This window comes from Eumetopias jubatus, unplaced genomic scaffold (assembly GCF_037043125.1).
Source record: "Eumetopias jubatus isolate StellerSeaLion01/CBP00866 unplaced genomic scaffold, mEumJub1_p1.0 scaffold_2, whole genome shotgun sequence".
NCBI lineage: Eukaryota > Metazoa > Chordata > Mammalia > Carnivora > Otariidae > Eumetopias > Eumetopias jubatus.
In genome coordinates this window covers 7,346,782-7,366,510 of record NW_028274808.1, presented here as the reverse complement: position 1 = coordinate 7,366,510, position 19,729 = coordinate 7,346,782, and the positions used below count along the sequence as shown (strand labels likewise).

Sequence of the window (19,729 nt, the reverse complement as noted above, 5' to 3'; positions counted from 1 at the left end):
AAAATTAAAATTTAAAATATCTTTAGAGTTGATGAGAACGTGAGAGATCCTCAGAGAGCAGCTAACACGACGCCCCGGGCTGACAGTTGAAGGACTGAGACTCCAATCCTTGCAGCTCAGGAAGACTCAGCCCCGTCTGGAAACCAGAACCTCACACTCCCAGAGGCCCCTCCAGGGGCTCGCTCCTGGGAAGCCGTAGTTGACAACTTCCTAGTAACGGACGTCTAGTTGGAAAAAAGGAAAGCTGGACAAGAAAAGATGCTCCGCATCATATAAAACAAATTAAAACAAGGAGATAGCCCTCCCTACCTGTGAGAATGGCCCAAATCTGGAAGCACTGCCAACACCAAATGCTGGCCAGGACTTGGAGCAACGGGGGCCCTCGCTTACCACTGGGGGGACACAAAATGGCGCAGGTACTTTGGAGACAGTTCGGCAGTTTTTAATAAAACGAAACAACCTCTTGCCATACGATCCAGCAATTGCACTCCTTGACATCCACACTCAGGAGTTGAAAACATGTTCACACAAAAACCTGACACAGATGTTTATAGCAGCTTCATTCGTAACTGCCAAAGCTTGGAATCAACCAGGATGTCCTTCTGTAAGTGACTGGAGAAGTAAACTGTGGTTCATTCAGACAGTGGAATATTATGAAGCACTAAAAAGAGATGAGCTATCAAGGCATGAGAAGGCATGGAGGAACCTTCCATGCGTACCCCCAAGTGAGAGAAGCCAGTCTGAAAAGGCTGCATACTGTCTGGTTCCACCCACGTGACATTCCGGAAGAGGCAAAGTGGTGGAGACAGGAAAGGGATCCGCGGCTGGAGGGGTTAGCGGGGAGGGAGGAACGAAGAGGTGGAGCCCCGAGGATTTTTAGGGCACAGGGACTACTCTGCGTGACACTGTCATGGTGAATGCGTGTCATCATACGTTCGTCCACACCTCTAGAATGCACAACACCAAGTGTGAACCTTAATGCAAACTATGGACTCAGGCTGATAATGATGGGTCGATGTAAGTTCATCAGTGGTAACAAATGTACCCTCTGTGGGGTGGGGGGGATGCTGTCAGTGGGGGAGGCTGGGGGGGCAGGGAGTAGATGGGAAATCTCTGTAGCTTCTCCTAAATTTTGCTGTGTACCAACAACTGCTCTAAAAAAATAAAGTATTGATGAAAAAAATTGTTTAAGTGATAGAGGAGGATGGTAGGTTTAAAAAGATTTGAGAGGCACACCCATTAGAAAGAAAAAGAAAGGGAGGAAGGGAGGAAGGAAGGAAGGAAGGGAGGGAGGGACGGAAGGACGGCACTGGGTAGCCAAGGAGAGCATGCACCGCAGAAGCAGAGAATTTTGCGAAAGCAGCCTTGGCCTGTGGAAGAGTCCACACCAGTAGGTTAAGTGAAAAGCAAGTGGCTGGGCCTCTGTCAGGGAAGAGGGTGCTGTCTGGGGCCATCGCACAGGGAACACGGCTCAGCGACAGAGACTTGCACGGGCTGGGGGCTGGGCAGCCACCTCGCGCAGTGCTCTCCGCCCCCCCCCCCCCGAGGCCACCTCGTCCGGCTCTCTGAGCGCCCCCCCCACCCCCCCACCCCCGCCACGGCGGGCCTGCCGGCCTGAGCTGCCTTCTTCAGCAAGCCCCTCCGCATTGCCCAGCCTCAAAAACCAAACAGAACTGGTCAGAGGAGCCAACTCCAGGTTTTCCAGGTGGAAAGCTGAATCTAGTCACAGCTAGACAGAGAAAAGTGTGTGCACATGACTCGCAGACTACTCAGGGCAAATGGCACGAGGGGTTATTTATTAGAATTTCACTCTGGATTGCGACACCACCCTTCAGATCACCTCTGCGGTTGTGCAACCTCTGCCCTATAAATACAGAGACACTCCCGCCTCTGGAAGTCTCTGTCGGCTCGGCCTCCGAGGAGCCTCTCTGCCTTCACCGGGCATCCCGGCCCAGCCTGCCAGGCACCATGAGGGTCCTCTCCTTCCCGCTGCTGATTCTGTGCCTCCTCTTCTCCCACCTGGCCCCAGGTGAGCTTTGAGACCCTGCTCTAGCACCCTCGCCCTGGGCCAGGAATTCAGGGGCTAGGTCTGAGGACAGCTTCCCCTTGGGTCCTGGGGGTGGAGTGGCAGAGAAGCATCCCGGAGGCTGAGGGGCGGGCTTGGGCAGACTGTGATGGGCAAGCCTGCTGAGCCGGGGGCCTGGGGCTTTCCCCCGAGCCCCAGGGACGAGCCCCCCGGGAGCACCCCAGGCTGACTCCCCCCCGGCCCGCAGGGCAGCCCAGCCGCAGGAGCGACAGACCCAGGTCTCCCTCCCCGACTGTGCTTGGGGCTCCATGCCCTCGGTGCTTGGCAGGGATCGGGGCCCGTCGCAGGCAGCTCCAGCATCCCCCATCTCCGTCTTTGTCCCGGACATCTAGAAATCATCCTATGTGGAAGGGGACCACGTACTCTCTCTGCAACATGGCTCCTCGCATTGAGAGGCCAGCTTCCTATCCAGGGGCGAGAGGTGTAGGCTGCCAGCCCTGGCGCACCCCGGTCACTGGGTGGGGCCTCCCAGGTGGCCTGCGGTAAGCAGGTGCACCTGCCCCTCCCACAAAGCCAGCTCACCCTGCACCTTTGACTCACTTCATGCTCGGGCGCTCAGGGGTGCGCAGGTGGTCTTCAGTCTTCCTTGGGAAGTCCTCCCATGTTCTGCGGAGCGGGAAATCTCTCCAGGGCACAGGAGGGAGCTTTCTGTCGGGCCGGAAGGGGGCAGCTCCCCTGGGTCAGAACAGCAGTGTAAGAGGAGGTGGGCCACTACAGGTGGATCCAACTGGGGACATGTTCTATCATGGCCTCAAGCAAATCATACATCCTGGGCCTCAGCTGTCTCATCTGCAAAATGAGGGGGCTGTGGCAGGGAGCACTTAGAGCATGAAAGCTCCAAAGTCCCCTAAAAGATCCGACGGTGCTTCTCTGCATCATAGAAATCTGCTACATTTTCTCCAAGGACAACTCAGTCCCCCCATCTGGAAACTGGGTAGGAAAGTATTCTAATGCAGAGTTTTAAGTTTCCAGCTGGGACCCACTCGAGGGGTGGAGAGATCAGTTTAGTGAGTCGCCACCATGTTTTTTTCAAAGAACCAACAATACGAGTGCATGCCGCCCAGCGAGCGTACATGCCTTCTTGTCCCACTCTGACCTCAGCTGCGCGCGTGCACGTGTGCATTCGCCCCGAGGGGCCCTGCAAAGTGTGTGACTGCAGTGCAGTTCAAGCTTGAGAGCCACTATATTAACTTGAAGAGTTATGTTCAGTCAGTCACCTCGACAGATGACTACAGGCATCTCATTCAAAGCAGAGAATATTAAAGTGTTTCTGAGGTGATGCAGGAACAACCAAACGTACTAATCATTCCGTATAGCAGTATTAGCTAACATGATGGAATGCTTAGTATACACAGGACTCGCTCAGACACTCCCAGGAGAAGCTCCCCTATGCTGTCCTCTGACAACACGCAAATCCTGTCTGCACGGCACTGATTCTCCGTCTGGGGACAGGACCAAGTTTAAGATAAGAAGGGAGCCGAGTGCTGCTTCTAGAAGGTGCTGCTTGGGTCCCAGCCTCACACTGTGACTCCGGCCGAGCCCTCACAGGGGATCAGTTCACTCCCTTTTCTGAGAAAGCCATTAGGGCTCATCTACTCACCCATGGGGAAACTGAGGCCCACATGCCCCGAGGTGAATGGTGGTTGTGTGGTCACTGCCAGAAACCATGACTGGACATTCTCTTTTAGCAGTTTTTATCTCTATCAAAAAAAGGGGCCGCCTTTTATCTTAAACAAATCTTATTTCTGCCCCTTTTATCTTATACAAATCTTATTTCTGCCCCTTTTATCTTATACAAATCTTATTTCTGTGAACACAGCATGATGTCCCAATGACAAGGCAACTCGGGTCCCCTGCATCAGCTGGATGAGAACCCAGCCGAGGGGTTTAGAAATCAGGATCGTTTGGGGCTGCTCACTCACTGATTCCACAAATATTTAGGTAACAGCTATGGTGTGCAGGTATTGCCCTGGGGAAGGGCAAGAGAACACAGCCCTTGAAAGCATGACCTGACGTTCTAGAAGCAGAGCATGACAAGAAACCCAATTTTATAATTAATTATCTAATTACCATTGCGTTGTGAAATGCCATTAAGTACAGGGTGCCAGGGGAAGGCGTGACAAGGGGACTGACCTGGTCTCGAGGGGCCAGAAAGGTTTTCCGGAAGGAAAGATGGAAGTCATTTTGGTGTTCATGGTATTTAAAAAAAAATGTTTGTACTTCCTTTTTGACATTAAAAACTCAGGATGTGTCACATAAAGATCAGATTTGTATCTTCTCTTAAGAACACAAGCAAATGAAGCCTGAACTCTAGGTATAGCAGCAGTGAAGCAACTCCCCCCATCACTGCAGACCCCACCGCTTCCTACCGCTCGGGTCAGCCTCCTTCGCCGACTTTCCCCATCTGTCTGGCTGCTGTGGGCAGGCAGATCTGTGGGCCAGAGTTAAATAAACTAGTGAAAGGAGAAGGGCAGGTGGGAATAAAGACCAACCAGACAGAAAGGCTATCGGGTGTGAAAGCCCAGAGAGGAAGGGAAATAAAACCCTAAAGCTGTCACTTTTACCTTAGTCCCCCCTCTCCCCAGGCCCGTATGGGGAAGGAAGAACCATTATCCTCGTTTTGTGGATAAATAACTTGGCCGAACTCACAGGACTGCTAACAGGCAGAGTGAGGACTCGAACCCAGGCCGTCCGCTCTGACGCCGGGGCTGCCGAGTCAGGCAGAGAGGAGTCATGGGCGCAGGAGACTCTGGGGCCTCACTGAGTGGGGTCTTCTGCAGCAGGAAACCATCCGGGTGTGTGTGGGCCCCAAAGGTTTTTAAACTGGGAGAGGGATAGAATCAGAAACGGCTTCTTTTAGAGACTGTATTGGCAGCGTGGAGGCTGATTGGGGGAGAGCAAAGTGGACCCAGGGACGTGGGAAGGACGTTCTGTTTCAGCTACGCCTTTTCCCAGGTGGTTAACACTTCCCCAGAGCAAAACTAACCAAACCCACGGAGAGAGGCATGGTCCACTCCTCCATACCCTTCCTTCCTTTCCTTCTGGGACACCATGGGCACTCCTAGGCGTCTGGGCCTCAATTTCCCCACCTCTAATATGAAGGTTTGGGCAAAATGACTCCCCGCTCGCACATTCTGTGACCCTCAGAGTCTGCCCTGCCTTGTCCACACCTGAGTGTCTCACTCTGTGATCCCCACCCTAACCTGCTTGCCCAAATTCCTTTCACCTGCCTGACCTCTGGCAGCCACCACCAAGAATGTGTCTCCTATGGCCTCTGGGTCCCGTCGAGAAAAACATGCTCCCCCTCCCCCCGCCTCAGACACAAGGGCCCTGCGGCCGCCAAACCAAGCTTCGCAGAGGCCCCTGGTCAGCATCACATGGGAAACTGAGCTGTGCTCACAAAATACCACACGTGGCGCTTTACAGCTGAACAAAGCAGTTCTATGAATATCATCTCACTAAATGTCCCAGCATCTCTATCACGCAGGGACCTACTATTATCCCCATTTTACAGATTTCTTTTCTTTTTTTTTTTTTTTTTTGGTAGTAAATCTCAGAAAAGTTGACTTTCAAATACCCAGCCGGCAAATAACAAGAACTTGATTCCAGCTCTGGTTCCAAACCCCACATTCTCTCCACACGCTTCCCCAAGACTCTGGCTGTGTCACCAGGCACACGGGTGGATCTTAAGAATAACCTAGGCAGAACTGAATTAAAACTCTCATGAACTTCCAAGAGGCGTTGCTGATTTTCAAGGCAGGAGTTGGCGAGCAGGGACCCCACTGGGCTACGTGCCTGTGGAAGGGGGCCTCCAGTCTTTAGTTTTATTCCAGTTCAGTTTGGAATTTTGTTACTTGTTTTGCAGGAGTGGCCTGTGTATTTGATTTTGTCCCCAGATAGCTTAAGAAGATTCATAGAGGGGCGCCTGGGTGGCTTGGTCAGTTACGCTTCCAACTCTTGATTTCAGCTCAGGTCATGACTCAGGGTCGTGAGATCGAGCCCCAAGTCGGGCTTGCACTCAGCAGGGAGTCTGCTTCTCTCTCTCTCTCTGCCCCTCTCTAAAATAAATAAATAAAATCTTAAAAAGAGGACGAAAAGGATGCATAGCGATGAAGTTGGATCCTCTCTGGCCTCCGCCGATGGCTTGAGCACCAGGATCACTCCTAAGGGTTTCGATGCCCCAGCGTCAGGGAAGCCTCTTGCTGGCGGGCAGCCCTTCCCCCGGCATGACTGCCAACCACCACCTTGTCCTGAGCAGGGAAAGAGCCTCAGCTGACTCGCGGAGGCCCAGAGGGCTCCGATCAGCTGATTCTGCACATAGGACCAGGCTCCTGCCGCTTCCCAGCACCGCGTCCCCATACGCCTCAGTAGGTGTGGGGCTCTGCGGCCAGGGGTGGGAAAACCCAGAGTGCATTCTTTGGCTCTGTGTGTCTGCGCGTCTGTTTGCTCCTCACACATCTCAGACTTCTCGGTCCCACAGGTCAGGTGTTCCGGCTCCTGGCCTTTCCGAGAGCCTCCTGCCCTTTTCCTGCAGGTTCCTGGGCAGGGAAAGGGGGCGTGGATCCTGGCAGGGGGCGAGGTGGGGCCTCATAGTTTTTCCAAAAACCCTTATCATTTTCGCAATTCACTCTCGCCTCAGCCTGGTGGTTTTTTAGCCCAAGACACTTATAATTTAATCAACAGCCCTCCAAGTTTTGCCTTCCAACACTGTTCCAAAACCTCACTAGTAGCTCTGATCGGATGTCACAAAGGGAACCTTGGTGCCCACATTTCTGAGCAGAAGGACAGAGGACGAGCTCCGTTAGCAACCTGCTCACCACACTCCATTCCTGGGATCCCCCCTCAACCCCCCGCTCCCCGTCTACCGTTCTCTGCACCCATTTCCTACCGAGTTTCCCGCCACTGAATCTAACGGTCCTTCTTTCAACCAACACCGGTTATCACCCCCTGACTAGAGCGACAGTTGGTGTTGCCCCTGCATTGAGGTGGGATTTTGGACAATCCAGCTGTAACTGGCTCAATAAATGTACACGTGCAAGACTCCCTATTTTCGCCGCAAGCATAGAAACTGGCACAAACCTGCTTTGCCAACAGGCCTGCCTCCGCTCCTTCTCACCCCCTTGTTCTTACCTAGAAGAGAGTTTTCTCTTTTCCACATTCCTTTGGTTTGTGGCGCTCCGGCGGCCGCCACGGGATGTGCGGGATCACGTATCTCAGGCCAGCTTCGCGAGCACTGACCGGAATAAGCACCAAGTTCCGGGAAGTGTTGTCGCCCTTGGGAAAGGGGAGAAGAGCAGGTGTGAGTTACCCACGGAGCTCACGGGCAGGCAGGGAGTGCAGGGAAGCGCACCGAGTCGGGGACGGGACACACCTGGGGCAGAGCCTGCACAACTCTGGGAATAGGCAGATAACGTTTTCAGAAGCAACTCTTACTTTTTTCCTTCTTTAACTGCAAAATATAACGTGCATCCAGGAAAGTGCATAAACCAGGAATGTACAACTTAATGAATCACGAAACAAGTAGCCTGTGACCAAGGTTTAAGTCAAGAAGCAGGACTTGGCCGGCACCTAAAAAATATCCCTCCGGGCTTCTCGGTCACCCACCCCTTGCTCCTTCCCCCAGAGGTAATCACCGCTTGACTTTTATGGTAATGACTTCCTATATTTCTTGGACTTTTACCATGTTAACACTCATGCTGAATAATATAGCTTGGTTCATGCATGCCTTTCAGTTGGCTAGGTACCATGAGGTAGGGGGCATTGTGGGTCCTAGGATATGCATGTTCAATTTTGATTGATAGATAGATAATAGCACAAAAAAATTATATTTTGGTAGATAATGCCACACCGTTCTCCAGTGAATGAGAGTTCCCATTGCTCCGTATCCACACCAATTCTTGTTACTGTCAATCATCTTTAAATGTTAGGTGTCTGGTGAGTGTAGTGGTAGCTCCTTGGAATTTTAATTTGCATTTTCCTGATGAACACTCAGTTGAGCACTTTTCTATATAGTTACTAGCCATTTGGATATCTTTTGTAATACGTGTCTATATTTTCTATCAGATTATCTGTTTTTTCTTAATGATTTGTAGTAGTCCTTTTTATATTCTGCATGCAAGCCCTTTGTAACATTACAAATCTCTTCTCCTACCTTGTGCTGTGATTTTTCTCTCTCCTAATGGAAACTTTCCTTACACTGAAGTTTGTATCATGATTATAATGTGGCTAAATGTGTCATATCTTTTCCTTTATGGATAATCCCTTTTGTATCTTAAGAAATCTTTCTTTACCGCCAAAATATGAAGAAAGTCTGCAGTGTTGTCCTCTGATGACTCATTATTTCTCTTTTTTCATTTAGACTTATTGTCCACCTGGCAATGGTTTTTAATGTGTGAGTTAAGGGTAAAGTTTGTGTTTGTTTTTTTTTTTTTTCAACATGAATATCCAATTGTCCCAGAACCAGCTCTAAGGAGAGCATCCCCGCCCCCAACCACAACTGTTCCCCTACGCAGCTGGTCTGCCCCAATTCTCAGTATGTGTATGGGCCCCCTTCTGCACTCTTTATTCTGTTCCACTTGTAGGTTTGTCCTTGCATCTTTACCAAACAGTCTAATTACAGTGGATATATAATTAGTCTCGAAATCCAGTAAAGCAAGTCCTCCTACCTTCTTCTCCAAGAGTGTTTTGGCTATTCTTGGTCCTTTGAATTCCCATATAAATTTTAGAATAAGCTTTTCAAGTTTTACTGCAAGAATCTCTTGATATTTTCATGGTATGGAGTTAAATCTGCAGATTGATTTGGGGAAAATTAACATTTGAAAAATAATTAATCTTCCAGTGCTTAAAACAGCATTCCCACTTATTTTGTTCTTATTTAACTTATCAAAGAATATTGTATTCTTATATACAGGAGTACTGTATTTTCTTAGAGTTATAATGAGGCATTTGATATTTCAATATGGTGATTTGTTTTAATTTCATTTTATGTGTTGGTTGCTAATACACAGAAGTAAAATTGATTTTTTTATATTGATCTTATATACAGCAACATAGTTAAATTTTTTAATTATTTCCTTCTGGAGTGTCTATATATAATCAGAAAGCCTGCAAATAGTGACAATTTTATTTCTTCCTTTTCAACCCTTACATATATATTTTTTTTTTCCTCCTGTTCCTCCCCTGGCTGGTAACCTCAAGTAGAACGTTCAATGCAATTGCTGACAGCCATTATGCTGGTTTTGTTGGCAATCTCAAATGAAAAGTTTTCAATGTTTGAGCATTGAGTGTACTGTTGGTTATAGGCTTCTGTAGATTTTCTCTATGAGATCAAGGAAGTTCTCACCAGTTTCTCATTTGTTGAAAGTTTTTATCATTAATCAGTGTTGAATTTTTCCAATTTTTCTGCACCTGTTGGGACGATCATAGGATTTTTCTCCTTTAACTGTTAATAGGCATTGACCGATCTTCAAATGTTAAATGAAAGCTTGAATTTGTGAAATAAACTAAACTTGGTTTTATTCTGTGTGCTGACATTTTATATAGGATCTTTGCCTCTCTGCAGATCAGGGAGGTTGAGCTGTAGGTTTCCTTTTCTTTCCTTGCATTGCGGATCTTTATGGATGGTGGTATTAAGACCAAGTTGGCATCACACCATGAACTAGGGAATGTTCTATCTTGTTATTCTGAAAAACAGTGCTGTGTAGACACTATTTCTTATTTGTTGCTTGGTAGCATTTGCTAATGAAGCCATCTTGGCCTAGAGTCTCATTTATGGACTCGATTTCTTTGATATTTATGGGACTATTTACATTTTCTATTTCTTATTTGTTTATTTTAGCGAATTGTATTTTTCTAAGATTTTTTTTGTCTCAACTGAATTTTTATGTTTGTTCAGGTGAGTGTTCTATTTTTTCTATATGGATATACGATTAGAAAAATATTTCCAATTTTTCTATTTCCGTGAACTATTCAAGTTTTTTAATTCCTAATAATTTTAATTTTTTTATATTATAGTAGAAGGTGCTGTCCTTGCTTCCCTTCCTGTCTGCTCCCAACCTTGACAAGGGAATTCTGTACTGTTAGTTCTGACTAAAATTTGAAAACCAGTGGTCCAGCGATTCTCGATTCTTTACCGAACATTAGACGCGTCTAAGGAGGGGTTTTTTTTTTTTAAATGCCAGTACCTAAACTCCACCCCAGAACAATTAAGTGTATATTTTTAAGATTATCCCAACTGATTGAATGTGTATGCAGCATGGAGAACCACTGGTCTACACCACAATTTCTCAGCCTCGGGGCTATTGACATTTGGGGCCAGATAATTCTGTTAGAGGGCTGTTCTGTGCATCGCTGGTCCCTGACAGCACCTCTGGCCCCCACCCACCAGATACCTATAACATCCTCCCCACATACCCCAGAGTGGTGACAACCCTCAATGTCCCTAAACATTGCCAAATATCCAGTCACCAGACACCCACAGTTCTAGGTCAGATGAGGCAGCTGTAACAGGGATACGGATTACAGAAGGGGACAATTTCAATGGGTATGAGAACCATCTTTCCGATATGCAGAGACAGACGACATTAGAATGGACTGTTCCCACCATCACCGCTGGTGATGGCCTGCTGTGTTCATCAGCTGGACGGGGCCATAACAAAAGAGCACAGGGGGGGTCTCCTTCAACGACAGACATTAATCCTCTCCCACTTCTAGAGAGGATTAATGAAGTTCAAGGTCAACGTGTCAGTGGGTTAGGCTTCTCCAGAGGCCTCGCTCCTCAGCTCGTGGATAGCCACCTACTCTCCTGTCCGCATGTGGACTTTCCTCTGTGTGCCCTCATCACTTTATAGGTCCAAACGTCCTATAAGGATCCCAGTCCTGTTGGGATTAGAGACTACTTTTATGACCTCATCTAACCTTAATCACCTCTTGAAAAGCCCTACCTCCAAATACAGTGATATTGTGAGGCCCTGGCTAGTGAGGACATCAACATACACATTCTGGTGGAGGGGACACCATTCAGGCCATAAGACCTATCAACGAAGGCAAGCAAAACAGTGGCTCGACCCCCACTTACTGGGGATATCGTAGGGCAGCTATCAGATAGGGCAGAAGACTAGTCTAGAAACCTTCTGATTACGAGATTCTGGGATATTGGGAAGAAGGCAGAATGAACTCCAAGTGGACAAAACAGTGGAAGTGTTATAGGGTAGCCATACTTTCAACCTGCCCTGAACGGAACACAGATTTCAGTGAAGATGGTGATAGGAGAGATGGGGAAGCAGGGATTCCGGTTGGAGGGCTTGGTACAACCAGGCAGCACGGGAGTGGGGGAAGTTTAGGACGCTCACAGAGTCAGGATTGAAATCCCCGCACACCTTAAAGCTCTCTGGGCAGAAGGAAACCGTGCTCAAAAGCCTGCTACTCATCATCGGCTTCCCTCTGGCCATAGCTGGCACAGACCTCGGACAGTGCAAAATCTTGGAAGAGAAAACCCTTCTCAGGGCTTTGCAAAGAGTTGCTTTGCCAAATGTTCTAAAATCACTGTGGCCGCAAGCTGTGAGTCTGAAGTGTTTTCTTTCCCTCCCTACAGGCGCTGGCTTTCTGACAGGTCTCGGCCAGAGGTCTGACCACTACATCTGTGCTAGGAAAGGAGGCACCTGTAACTTCTCCCCTTGCCCACTCTTCACCAGGGTGGAGGGCACCTGTTACGGTGGGAAGGCCAAGTGCTGCATGCGTTGACTCTGAGCCGGGCGTGATGGAGAAAGGAAGTCAACGAAGTATTTGTAATCGCTGTTTTAATAAAAGACGACTTTTTTTTAAGCATACCTCTTTCCGACCAAAATGACTCTTGTCTCCTTTAGGAAGAGGTTGCGAGAGCCTGGGGGTTAGGAGCAGAGATGGGCCGGGCCACAGGGCCCGCCCTGCACGGCGATGCTGACCAGGCTTGAGCCGTGTCACCTCCACTGCGCGTCATTAACAAGGCAGGTGTGGGCGATGCCGAGGGTGCCCGTGAGACCAAGGACACACCCACGAGGAGGGGACGAGGCCGACGAGGCCTTCCCTGGTCCAGGTGCAGCTCACCCCAAACTCAGCGGTCTTAGCAGCCTGTTCCGTGAAACAGCCCGTCTGCAGAGTCCAGAGCAGCCTTTTCTCCTTCCTGGGCCTGGGGCAGTGGGTGGGTTCACCTTAGCATCCGAGAAGCTCCCTTAGGGCCACAAAACATCTCCCGTAACTTCCCTTCTCCAGGCCTCGTGTCCAGCTTCCCGCTCCGCGATCACACAGCCTCGCCCGGAGCCAGTGACGGAAGCCTCTGTCCTTCTCATTTCACTCCTTGGCCCGCAGACACCTGTTGGGGAGGGAGAACGGGTTGCTTGCCCTTTTTTCCAATAAATTTTTTACAACTCCCAATGACACATGCGGTTCTGCCGTCTGTAGTCTGGCAAGGACAATTTCATAGTCCACGTTGATACATTATAAGCACAGATGAAAAGCAAACACTGTAAAAACTTCTGCTCCCATCCCCCTAGCAGCAGGTTCCATCATCAACCGCCGTCTTCTGGTGGGGGGGCCGGGGGGGCGGAGGGAGGGGGGCTGATTTGTGTTGTGGACGTTAACCACCGGGCTTTCTCTGTGACACACACACCACAGGTGGCTACTTCCAGTGCATCCAGGCCTCTCCCTTCCCTCCAAAAAGCTGAAGAAATAATCCAGGAGCATTCGATTTTGAAAAGAAACCTCAGGCATGCTGTCAACTTCCCTCTTCAAGATATGGAAGTCCTTCCTGGGAGCATTCCTCTGGATGTCAAATCAAAGACAGATTCCCAGATAAGGCTTCCCACTTAGGACAGCCAAGGTTTGGGTTTCCCAAGACCCAGTTCCTCCGGCAGAAAAAAAAACCCCACATTCTGTGTTTATCTCACATTCTTCGGTTTACCAGGTTGTGGTGATTTTCCCTGCCCTGCAGGAGCTCTTCAAGTAACCAAAAGCAAATGCTCCTGGATCCCCAGCCACAAAGAGGCAAGTGACTGTCCCAGGAAGAGGGTGGTATGCCATCGACAGCACCATCACCAGAAATAGCAGGCCCCGGACCAGAAAGGCGAGCAGGATTCTTGCAGCCCCTCCACCTCTGGGACATTTGGTTCCAGGGCTCCTATTACAAGGGGGGTGGCGCTCCTGACTGCCCATTGCAAGGGACTGCAGCTGATCAGGTTCTCATCTTCTCTTGCCTCCCCCCCCATGTTGTGCCGCCCCCCATCCATCCAAACTCCTCTGAGCCTTTGCACTCCCTGCTCCCGCCTGCCCAGGGCCTCTGCAGGCTTGCAGCGTACGGAGAAGCCAATACCACCCAAATCCTGTCCTCCTTCGATGAGGCCCTTGCTGCGGCTCCCTCCTGCACCTGAGCAGGACCAGCCAAGCTATCCCACTTCCCCATTTTCCCGGTGATGCGCATTCATCTCCCCTCTCACCACTACTGCCACCCTTTCAGCCCCCGCTTTGCTTACACGGGAATGCGGGCGACACCACCCGAGCCACCGCGGAGGGAAGATGGCCCGGCAGTTAGGGACGCGCCTGCCGCTGTCTACAATCCACTGGACTTCGGAACAGTTGCAAGGGCCAATGTCTGGGTCCTCTGATAGCATCCGCTTAGATGAAAAGCAAGTACTGACTCGAGTAAGCACCACATACAGTCCCGGGTCCAGCTTTAATGCTGTGGCCGTCCCTAAGGAAGGAATGAGTCACGTACCTTTAGAGCTAGTCAACACGCTCACTGCCCTGAGTGAGGCGTGTCCACTGAAGCAGATAGGTTTTGCACGGCTCCTTTTTTGAGGAGTATCTCCCACCTCCTAATTCCTGGTGCCCGTTAGAGTGCTGTGGCTGATGGAAGACTAGCTTGCCCTCAGTGCGTCCGCCCATGAGTCCAGAATCCCCGGGAAAGGGTACCAGGTATCGCTGCTCGGTCTTGCCGTCAGCCAGCACAGTCCTGGGAGCTGCATCATCCACCTGCCAGGGACTACCCTGGTCACAGATGTATCTTGGAGGAAGGCAGGGTGTCATACATCACACAAAATACACCCTAGGGGCGCCTGGGTGGCTCAGGCGGTTAAGTGTCCGACTCTTGATTTCAGCTCAGGTCATGATCTCAGGGTCCGGGGATTGAGCCCCGTGTCAGGCTCTGCACTCAGCATGGAGTCTGCTTGTCCTTCTTCCTCTGCTTCTCTCCTGTTTCCTCTCTCTCTCAAATAAATAAAATCTTAAAAAAAAAAAAAACACACCCTAGCATTGCTTCAGCTTTTGATAGTAAAATCACATGGCCTCATATGGAGACAGTGTGCCATCCTGACTTTGTAGCTCATGGGCCCACAGGGCATGTCACCCCATCTAGTCAAGAGATCGGTGATGGAATCGCAGTGAGCCGAAGAAGCATTCTTGCTCTGATGGGCACTAATACGTGGTAGCCATTCATGATTTTGTCATAGGTTTCCCTGACAGGGGTCTCCTTAAATAGTCCACTCCAAGCTTTCCTCAAAAAAAAAAAAAAAAAAAATGAACAGGAGGCAACTGAAGCTCCTTGTGCATGTATGTGGTGGTCTTCAGAGTTAAGGCATCTCTATTAGTCAGTGGTCTTCAGAGAAACAGAACCAACAGGATGTGTGTGTGTGTATATATATATATTGAGCAAGATTTATTTTGAGGAATTGGCCCACGCAATTATGGAGACTTGATGGGTCCAAAAGCTAATGGAGGTGGGCTAACAGGCTGGAAATGTAGAAAAGAGTTGCAGTTCACATCCAGAGGCTGTCTGCTAGGAGAGTTCCTTCTTTTGGGGGGAGGTCAGTGTGTTCTAGGAAGGCCTTCAACTGATTGGATGAGGCCCACCCACATTCTAGAAGGCAATCTGCTCAAGTCAAAGTCCACTGATTTAAATGTTGTGTTATGGGCGCCTGGGTGGCTCAGTTGGTTAAAACGACTGCCTTCGGCTCAGGTCATGATCCCGGAGTCCCGGGATCGAGTCCCGCATCGGGCTCCCTGCTCGGCGGGGAGTCTGCTTCTCCCTCTGACCCTCCCCCCTCTCATGTGCTCTCTCTCTTTCTCTCTCTCAAATAAATAAATAAAATCTTTAAAAAAATAAATAAATGTTGTGTTGTATATGTGTTCTTTTCTGCTTATTACGTTTTGATATCCAAAAAAAAAAAAAAAAAAATGGAAAACAAAACAAACCAAACCAACAAACAAATAGAAAACCTTCCTGGCTGGGGAGAGACTGCTCCGCCCAGGGCTAGCTGATTCTTAGAGCAAAGCCCCAGCCAGGAACATGCCTTTCATGTGTAAACTGACCCAGCCAGAGCCACTCTCCTCCGTCTGGCCTGTGCACCCCAGGAGACCATGTTCTGGCACCTTAGTCATCCCAGGGCAAGGTACCAGCCTACTCGAGGCTACCCCTCTAGCCTCAAGCCTTCCAAAACTATTCCAACAAGCCAGCCCCAAACTGTGAATCCTGCCCTGCTTTGCCTCCCCTCAGAAACTCCAACAAAAGCAGTGGCCTCAGGCTTCCCCTCCCTCCTGTATTCTGTCTCCTGGCCACCGTGGCGTCTCCATGGGCCCCTGCATGGTGCGCTGGGCCTCCCATCTCGAGGACCTGTGAGTGTGATACGTTCTGTTTCCTTGAGCCTCTCCCCACCTGGCTGCACCTGACTGACCATCTCAGGGAAGAAGACGGAACACTTGGCGGTCAGGAACAGCCTGTCTAGTCACAGGCCGCAGGGGACCTAGGAGATGCGCCCTATGGGCCTGGCAGGCTGATTGACCGTCCCTGTTGGGCTCTACCTTCAGGGACGATTCGGTGGCTGTTGGCGTTCTGTGCACTGCTCTGCTTTCTGTTGCCAAGGCTTCCGACCAGAAATCGGGGATGTCCTCCTCCTAGAACTCAGATTCCCCTTGCGGCCAGCCTGGCCCCACAAGAGGGGGAGAGGTCCCCCAGCCCTCCTCACGGGGCTGGCGTCACAGGCCACAGTGACCACAGAGGCTCCACTGGAGGGAGGGCAGGAATGTGTTCTCCCCGCAGCCGGCTCCCTGGCGGTCAGGGGAGGGCTGGGCGACCGTGCAAGTGCTCCGGGGCATGAGCAGCACAAGGATACGGGGGGCGTCCTCAACCACGTTCACCTTCCTCGGGTTCTGCCTCACCGGTGAGGGGTACTCCTTCAAGGGAAGCCCACCACGGTGCCCCAGGAGGGTCCATGCCACGGGCAACCCCTTCTCTTCTGCATGTCTTGATGCTGTTTCTCCTGGCCCCCCGACCCCATGGGGTGTCATGGGTCCCCGGAGCTGTGGCTCACATTTAAAAAAAAGGGACAGGAGAAGGAATAATTAATTCCGTGCCCCCTAAAATACCTGAGGAGTTTCCCTAGCTGAATAAATGTACCCCCAGGGTTGACAGGAGCATTCAAGGAGATGACTTACGTATAGCTCCGACTCAGCGTGATCCCTGACACGTGGCAATGACAGAACGGGCTGCTCCCTTTCCTTTTCTCTGCCTTGCTCTTGGGGGTGTAGCCATGGGGAGGGAGACCTGTCATCTTGTCCAGCAGCCGGTGGTCAGGAGCTTGGCTGGCCATCTGCACATGGCCCTCTACCACCTCGTCTGCCTGGGTCACTAACAAGCTGGTTTGTCTGCCTCTGTGGGTTGAAGAGCCTCCATCCATGATAGCCAGAGTCTGACTCAGCGCTGAATCAGAATATATGCGCAAGAAGAGAGTCACCTGTACTTGGAGACTCAGAAGATCACAGAGCTAGAACCATCACAGTTGAACGTGGACAAGACCGTGGGAAATGGAAGGAGACCCCGGTCTTAGACCCTCTCCACCACTTCCTGGACCCTGACGTTTCCTCCCTTAAAATCATGCCAAACATGCTATTTAAACCATGAAATGTTGATGAGAATTCACTCAGTAAACTATCACTGGTTTGAATGAAACATCTCACCTCATCAGGTCACAAAACCACTAATGGTATCTCAGTCCAATTGCATAACTTTTTGGAAACTTTGAGTTATTAAGAATCTCCTTTGGTTATGAAGATGCAGGTTTGTCTCTTTTTAAACTTCAATCTCATGTCCTATGGGAGGTTCCTGCCCCCGTGTATGGGCTACCCCAGAGGTGGGGGGGTATGTGAGGGCTGGGAAGGGGGTCCTATCTCAGCCTCTTTCTCCCTCTTACTTAGTCCTTTGGATGGGGAGAGGGGTGCATAATGTTTACTCTCCCAGAAGAATACACTTTATTAGATTAGCAAGATTTCTGCTCCATCGGGCTGCTGATCGACGCTTCCCTGACCGTCTCGTGGGCTGCATTTGCTGGTTCTCCAGAGGACCCTACAGAGCTTCCCCCTTCCACCCCTGGCCTGGGACATCGGGTTCAGGCTCGGACTATCCCCACCAGCCCCCATCCAAGGCAATAGCCCTCGGGACCCATCTTTTGATATCTTATCACCCACCAGGTGGGCCACTAGCGACAGGTAATGAGGTGACCTAAGTCCAGCCATTCCCAGTGTCCCTGCGAGAAACATCCAGATCCTTGAATGCAAACGGTCGGCATCTGGGGTGCCCAGCCAGCACAGCACCAAGCTCTCTCGTCTTTCCCCTGTGCCTGCTCTGTGCCCCAGGGGAATGCGCCCTCTCTCCAGTCGTAATTCATGAGGGCCGCACCTGTGAAGGTCACCCGCCGCCACATCTGCAGAAGTAGGGAGGAGGAAGCACTGGATGTGTGCGCTCCCCACAAGGAAAGGAGAGGGTGAGATGGCGCAGCTCTGCAGAGGACTGGCCCCGGGGACGTCGCAAAGACAGCAGGATGCCGAATTGCCTAAAAACACATCAGTCGGTGGCAACACAAGAAAAGGAGAATCTGAAGGGAAAGAGTGACTGTGTAAGAAGGAATCTGGACTGATATGATATTAAAAACTAGATGTGCTTCACTAAGATGTTGTAACACATAGGCTGTGTCCAAAGTCTGGCTATTGTAGATAAAACTGCTATAAACATTGGGGTGCATGGATTCCTCTGAGTTAGTGTTTCTGTATTCTTTGGGTAAATACTTACTAGTGCAATTGCTAGGTCGTGGAGTGGGTCTACTTTTAGTTTTTTAAAGGACCTCCATACTGTTTTCCAGAGTGGCTGCACCAGCTTGCATGCCCACCAACAGTGCACGAGGGTTCCCCTTTCTCCACATCCCCGCCAACATCTGTTGTTTCTTGTGTTGTTGATTTTGGCCATTCCGACTGGTGTGAGGTGATATCTCATTGTAGTTTTGATTTGCATTTTCCTGACAGTAAGTGATGTTGAGCATCTTTTCATGTGCCTGTTGGTCCTCTGGATGTCTTCTTTGGAGCAATGTCTGTTCATGTCTTCTGCCCATTTTTTTAAATGGATTATTTATCTTTTTAATGAATGGATAAAGAAGATATGGTATATATACACAATGGAATATTATTCAGACATAAAAAAAGAATGAAATCTTGCCATTTGCAATGACATGGATAGAGCTAGAGAGTATAATATTAAGCAAAATGAGTCAGTCAGAGAAAGACAAATACCATATGATCTCACTCATCTGTGGAATTTAGGAAACAAAACAAATGAGCAAAGGAGGAAAAGAGAGAGAGAGACACAAACCAAGAAACAGACTCTTAACCACAGAGAACACACTGATGGTCACCAGAGGGAAGGTGGGTGGGGGATGGGGAAACAGGTGCTGGGGATGAAGGCGTGCACCTGTCGTGATGAGCACCAGGTGATGGACGGAAGTGCTGAATCACTGTATTGTACACCTGAAACATGTTACACTGTATGTTGACTGGAATTTAAATAAAAACTTTTTAAAAGAAAACAAAAATGTTGTAACACATGAGGAAAAGATTATCAAGTCATTTTGAGGGAAAACAGAAAAAAAGAAAGGGACAGAGCAAGGAAGAGAGAACAGGCATAAATTTTAGACCAAAGTCTTACCATTTCTACAATGATTATTCTTTTCTTTTTTTTATAAACAACAACATGACTGGGCATTTGCTACAACAAAGAAAACAACTGAGAGGACCTTAAAAGTCCCTTAATCTACACGCTCATAAACATCCTTAAAATCCTGCCGCAGTTCCGAGCCTTGAATCCTTCCCGAGCTGCCGAGTGCCAGGGCTTTGCCTCCAGGTCCGGGAGGGGTCACACGTCAGGTGAGCAGGAATGCGCGTCCACACACCGGAGCATTAACCCTGTCTGCTTTTACTCCGAACGACAACTTATAAAGTTAAAATATCTGAATTCAAACCTGCTGCCCAAAGGTCAATGGTTCCTGTGTTGTTTTGATGCGAATCAAATCTTTTCCTTTTCTCTCTACTTGCCAATGAATCGCCCTCCTGCCAGGTGACCAAGAAGCCGAAGATAAACACTCAGCCCGGCTGGCCATCACACCTGTCCCTGCAGCTGCCTCCCATGGCTCCTATCTTCAGTGTCCTCCGCCAAAGCACCCCCCCATCAGAGCGTTCCCGCGCGACTATCCATAGTAAACCGCATTTGCAATTCGTTTCTACATCACATTGTGAAAGGAGGAAGCCCTAGTCTTTAATGCCGCCTATTAACTCATTGCGCAATTCTGAGAGCGC

At 49.7% G+C, this 19,729-nt stretch overlaps 1 protein-coding gene across 1 annotated transcript; it reads left to right on the top strand.

Annotated features, from left to right (window-relative positions):
* The first annotated feature begins 1,968 nt into the window (after positions 1–1,968).
* Positions 1,969–11,827, top strand: DEFB1 (defensin beta 1). The gene is made up of 2 exons (XM_028099693.2): positions 1,969–2,029; positions 11,679–11,827. The coding sequence occupies exons 1-2, from the start codon at positions 1,969–1,971 to the stop codon at positions 11,825–11,827; spliced, it is 210 nt and encodes a 69-aa protein (XP_027955494.1).
* The last annotated feature ends 7,902 nt before the right edge of the window (positions 11,828–19,729 follow it).

Coding starts and splice junctions, on each gene's coding strand:
- DEFB1 (XM_028099693.2), top strand. CDS start 1,969: ATGAGGGTCCTCTCCTTCCCGCTGCTGATTCTGTGCCTCCTCTTCTCC. Junction 2,030..11,678: donor CTTCTCCCACCTGGCCCCAG/GTGAGCTTTGAG, acceptor CCCTCCCTACAG/GCGCTGGCTTTCTGACAGGT.